Genomic DNA, 5,966 nt, shown 5'->3' on the forward strand with positions numbered 1-5,966 from the left:
TTTTGTCTCCTTGTGCATTTTCAGCTTGTCATTGCATCCTTTCTTTTGTTTTTATAGAGAAGGTTATATTTTAGGCCTCCTAAAATATCCATCAAGAGAGTAAGTTTGAAATAATCCCATTGAGACTGCTGATGTGTTTAAGTGTAGCTTTACATGTAGCACTTTTTTGAATCGGCAGATATGTACATATTAATTTTACTACTTAAGAATGTCTTTCTAGTTTTCTTCTTTGAAAGCAGAAATGCTTTAGAAGTTTTTGTCTGCAATGTTTTTTTTTATGAATTGTTTTAAAATCTAAATTATAAAAATGAAGTTAAAAGTTAAAAAGTTGATATGGAAAACAACTAAATATTCCTGTGGCATATTCCTGCATGTGTAAATTATGTTGTCAATCAAATCGTCTGTCTACAACTATCCGTTGTGTAGGGCAGTACTTACTTAATAATGTACTTTACACTGATAACTTTCTCTGAAGATTTCCAATAATTTTAAAATTGTGGTGAAAATGCTGTGAGATATATGAAGTGATGTTTGTGTAGGTACGATGGCATATAGAAAGGTTAAATTACTTGCTTAACGAATGAGTGGTGGTCTGAATCTCCTGACCTAGCCCCAGAACAACCGTTCCTTTATAAATAAGTGCTTTTGTCCAGAGATTCAGAAGCAAAGTCTCTGACACTTATTATTCTGATATGTGTCTGTGCGCAGGACACTACATTTCTGTGGACACATCCTACGAGGGTGAGAAAGCAGTGCTGTCCAGCCCTGAGCTGTACTCTGAGGAGTGGAGCTGTGTCAGGCTGATTTATCAGATAGCAACGACTGCAGAGACGTCACCGGATCCTGCCAGGCTCAACCTGTACCTGAGGCAAGAAGGAGAGAGCTTTGATCGTTTGCTGTGGTCAGCCAAGGAGCCCTCAGACAGCTGGCTCATAGCTAGCTTAGATTTAATGAACAGCACAAAGAAGTACAAGGTAAGCCCTATTTTAGAAGGTGCCACAGGCTTTCTGGTGCACGTATTGCGTGGACCTCAAACTGAGTGTTTTTACCCAAAACCTATCACGCTGCATCTCTCTCAAGAATGTCCTTTATAGCCACTGCTGAGGAATCTGGAGTCCCACGCTCATATATGAAGTGTGGGATTTTTTGGCCTTGTCTCATTGTCCTTCAGTGTCTCCCTGTCCTCCAGGAAGGGCATTGGCTCTGTCTTTAATGCATTCTGCCAGGCTCTTCCAGCAAAAGCACCTCTCCTGACTGGAAGGATGCTGAGCCCCCTCACATATATTTAATTCAATCTCCTGTTTATCCTGTGTAAATGTCCAGGGTGACAGTGGAAATACTGAAACCCTAAAATTTACAGTTTGGTTTATATTGCGCAGATTGTACTGGAAGGTGAAATGGGACAAGATAAATCTGCCAGTATAGCAGTTTTTGAAATTAAAATAACTCCTGGATATTGTATTGGTAAGTACTGTCTGCTCAGCTCCCATATTCTCTACATAGAAAAAAAATGCCTTGTTTGCAGTTTTAAAACTGAATTAGAGGTCTGGATTTAGAAAAAAGACAATGGCATTTTCCTTATTGAAAAGTAATCTGCCATATTCAATACAGATATTTTTTAAGCTAAGGTTGCACACACTAAAAGGTGTTTTTATTCACCTATCTCTGTGATATATATATAGGCGTTTCACATACAATAATTCATTCTAAAGCTATTTATTGTTCAAGCAGGAGCAAGTGTTATATTTTCACAAAAGCAGACTGCTGCAAATATTAGACACAACTGTGACATTATTTCTGCTGTCTGCCTGTTCATGCTTCCTTGCAGTGGCATCTAGCAGGCTGCAGAGTCAAAACTCTGTTGATATTTACACTTGCTGCTATTTCCTTACGATGTTTGCCAAAAACCACTAATGAAGTTCAAAAATATGAGACATGGAGGCAGGGAGACCTTTGCATTTCTAGGGAGCTCTGGTGGAGTCCAACTGAATTGTCGTAATTCTTTGGCTCTGTGAGGAAACAAAGCAGTCTCATTACTGCTATGAAATACTAGTCCTGCTTTGCTTCTAGCCATCCTTGATTTGCAAATGGAAGTTCTACTCTGACTGTTTAATACTATGAAGTGGTATTTTTTAAATCTGTTTTATTTGGTTCTTACTTAGAGCAGTCCTATATCACTACATAATGAAAAGACAGAATGGACTGAACACAATGGAAATAGAATTTTATCAAAAATTGATCAAAAATTGTGCTAAGTTTGCTTCCATTTATTATAAGCTGTGAAGTGCTGTGTCCAGTTTTATAAATGTAGGGGTTATCTGCACTGCCATAGGTAAAACGAGGCCAGTGCATAGCAATAGCTTCTCTTCCCATTTCTGTAATGAAAATGTGTGCACTGAACGGGTGATGTCTGCAATTGCAGAATGTGACTTTGAAGAAAATCATCTTTGTGGCTTCGTGAACCGCTGGAACCCCAATGTCAACTGGTTTGTGGGTGGAGGGAACATTCACAATTCTCAATCTATCCTGCCCAAAGACCACACACTTAAGAGTGAACTGGGTAAGCAGCAATTGTAAAACAGAATTATAGTGGAAAATTTGAGTTCATGATCCATGTATCACTCTTACACGGCAAATTATTATGTATGTGAGTTCTTTCTTTTCTCCTAGAATTAAGTGGGGTAAGAATGACATAGTGAAGAAAGAGATTAGAAAAAGATGGGGGGATTTGCAGAAATTCACAGAAGAAAGTTTCCTGTAAGCTTCATAATCAGATTGTTATGCCCTTTGCTAGGCTTCAAAATCAGTCAAAATAAGGATGAAATTTTGGACAGAGAGGGGGAAAATTCATCCTTCTATGTATTCTGAAAGCATGGGCCACAGTAAGTTTTAAAATCTTATACCACTGCTCTGCACATCTGGCACGGGTTTTCTTTCCAGTGGCTATTGGGAAAGTTGAGTAGGAAAGCTAAGGAATTGAAACATATTCAGAGAATCTTGGGTTAAATTGCACAGTCTGGGAGTTTTGTTTCTTTCAGTCAAATGTGGTGCTATTAATACAGTTTGTCAGAGGCAGAATGCTGTAAAGACTTAGAAGATTTTCATCACTTGCCCTCTATTAAATGCTTGTCCTGGTTACCTTGTTGAGAGGAGAACATTTCACATACACATAGAGGAGGGCTGGGGGATATCTTAGCCTTTGATGTAGTGTTGCATGAAGTTCTGCAGCAGGTGATGGTCAGGAGATCTGGCTGCTGCAGTGCACTGTGCAATGAGACACTTCCGACAGTGTCAGGAATCGCATCAGGAAAAGCAGGGTTGATCCTCTTTCCTTAACTCATGCCGCTGTGCCTTTTTACTTATTTCACAATTGTGTGAGTTGAGTCCAGAGTGTCAGTCTAGCCCTGCATCACCCCATGGCACCTAAATGCTGGTAATATTTTGATGGAAGTTTAACTCACCTCAACTTCAATAGCAGGGGGTCTACCTATGAAATAAAGTACTGTATGTGAAGGAAACAACTGGGAAAGATCTGTTTTCTTGTAGCCAATGTTTCCTTTTCACACCAAACCCTCACTGTTGACCATCAACTGAGAAGACCTCAGGAAGCCAAAAGTCACAGAAGAGCCTTTCTTTTGCAAGAATTGCACTATGAAGGTACATAAGCCAGGGAGATCATAATTAAGCTATGAAATGTGGTAAAACTGCAAAAGCAAAAATGAAGCCCAGAACTTCTCAGGCAAGTATCACTAAGTCTCACCAGTTCCCTGGCAGTGGGCAGGCTGGAGGAGACTCACAACCAAGCAAGCCCTTTGCCCTTCTTCCACTGGAGTGAAGTGAGAAGTGACATCTCCAGGTTTGAGAACACTATTAGCTAATTAACATAGTGGTGTAGATACAAACCTAACAGCACATTCTGCAGTGTTCATGCTGAAGTACCGTGTCAGTTTGACACTTCATTTTTCTCCAAGTTTTCTACTTGTGAAGAACCATTTTTCCATTCATTGACTGATGCTGTTTGATGTTGTGTTTCTGTCAGTATAGAAGAAAAACTACAGATGCACTGCATGTTTCTGCACATGGATGTGTCCTGTTTAAACTGAGATAGGTCTCCCAAAATCAAAGTCTGAGAAGCTGTAATCTATGAAAATCCTGCAGGTCATGTTGGTTGTGGAGGGGGAGGGAGTCTACTCATCTGTAACGCATTTTTCTGTTTATTAACACCTCCCACAAGTCTTTTTTAAGGATTTCACAAAAAAACCCCAAAAAAACCAAAAAAAAACCCCAGTCTATTCAGCAAAGATAAAACATTTAGAATCCATTTAGAATCCAAATCCCAGATAGAGAGAACAGAATTATACAAGCAGTGACATGTGCAGAATAAAGGTTATTTGCCAATTCATTTGATATATTAAATGAACTGCTGAGTAAAATGTGAGGGAACACATGGTTTATAATCCTATAACTTTTCTCTCAGTGCCTCAGAAAAAGTTGCACTTGGAAAAAGACTAAATTCTATACTGAGCTGTTGGGAGGCAGAGAATTTACTCAGTTGTAACCCATTTTTCCATTTATGAATGGCTACCAAAATTCAGAGAGTTTATTACATTTTTTTATAGAAAGGTCTCGAATAAAGACTTAAGAAAGAGCTGAGACTGACTGTTTTGCCAGCGATATCTTAGCCAAAGAACTTTGGGTTGTACATAAGAGGAAAGGAGAGAAAAAAACCATATCTTAGAATTGCAAAATTTCCTGAGAATCAACTATCATTGTCTAGGTCATAGAGATACATGTTTAGTCCCTGCGCATCTCCTGATACATCTTGTGAGTTATGTCCTTTAAACGGTGTCCTTATACCAAGTTTCTTTTATGCTTTTAGGTCATTACATGTATGTGGACTCTGTTTACGTCAAACATTTTCAGGAAGTGGCCCAGCTAATCTCACCAAAGACCACAGCCCCAATGTCTGGTTGCTTATCTTTTTATTATCAGCTTAAGCAGGAGAGTAGCATTGTTTTTACTGTTTACTTGAGAGACACAAGTGGCTTTTATGAAGAGATCTGGAAAGTGGACAGTGCACTGAGCGCGGACTGGGCACTAGCAGAAGTTGACTTCAATGCACCATACCCCATGGAGGTAAAGCAATCATTCCTCTACAGTCCACCTATGCTTTCCAGGTTGCATCAGACATCAGTGCTGACTCAGGCCAAGTCAGGAACATGGCAGTGACAGTCCAGTGTCTGAAAGATGGTTAGAAAGATGCTGGCAATCTGTCGTTTCCTTTGACCATTGCGTAAGTGTCAAGTCGGAATCACTTTCATGCCAGTGCTTTATTTCAGCAAAGATGAAGTCAAGTGGTGAAAGTACTTGAACAGTATACCTTGGCAGGTTGCAGAGTCCTACTAATGTGAGATCTTTCAGTTCCTACTAAATAATGTCAGTGTCCTCTCAGTCCCATATTTCTGTGACTGGATGATTAATTTTTGAGGATGCTGAATATCATAAAATAATGCATGCCTCCCACTGCAGAAGAAAAATTTAAAAAAATATTCAAGCTCTATCCTCTACCTGGTAGAATCCTGCAACTGTCTTTCTGTGCTTTCATGAGATAGAGTCCAAACCTGGGCCCTAACAGTACAGTAGTCCTTAGATGTGAAAGCCAGCTCTCTATGGTTACTATAACTAATTTCAAGAGTATCAGAAAGAAAGTGAATTTTTTAATTCCCTAATGACTACTGAAAAACCCCAAACCTTAGAAGGCTGAATAAACTTTGTATATATATGTATGTATGTACGCATAAAAATATATACACACACATATGTGTAAAAATGTATGTATGTATATATGTGTATGGATATATACATACACATTATATCTTTATATATATGTAAAATATATATTCCTATATCTAGTATATATAAGAACATGAATACTTACAACAAGGCCAAGTGCAAGGTTCTGCACG

The 5,966-nt window shown here is 38.8% G+C and overlaps 1 protein-coding gene across 1 annotated transcript; it reads left to right on the forward strand.

Annotated features, from left to right (window-relative positions):
- Positions 1-708: 708 nt before the first annotated feature.
- Positions 709-5,136, forward strand: LOC104465807 (MAM domain-containing protein 2-like; the record flags this gene model as incomplete). Its single annotated transcript, XM_010079361.1, has 4 exons — positions 709-974; positions 1,380-1,464; positions 2,423-2,560; positions 4,880-5,136. Coding segments are annotated over 4 exons (746 nt in total), but the record flags the coding sequence as incomplete, so codon positions are not given.
- Positions 5,137-5,966: the final 830 nt, after the last annotated feature.

Source organism: Pterocles gutturalis, unplaced genomic scaffold (assembly GCF_000699245.1).
Source record: "Pterocles gutturalis isolate BGI_N339 unplaced genomic scaffold, ASM69924v1 scaffold146, whole genome shotgun sequence".
Taxonomy (NCBI): Eukaryota; Metazoa; Chordata; class Aves; order Pterocliformes; family Pteroclidae; genus Pterocles; species Pterocles gutturalis.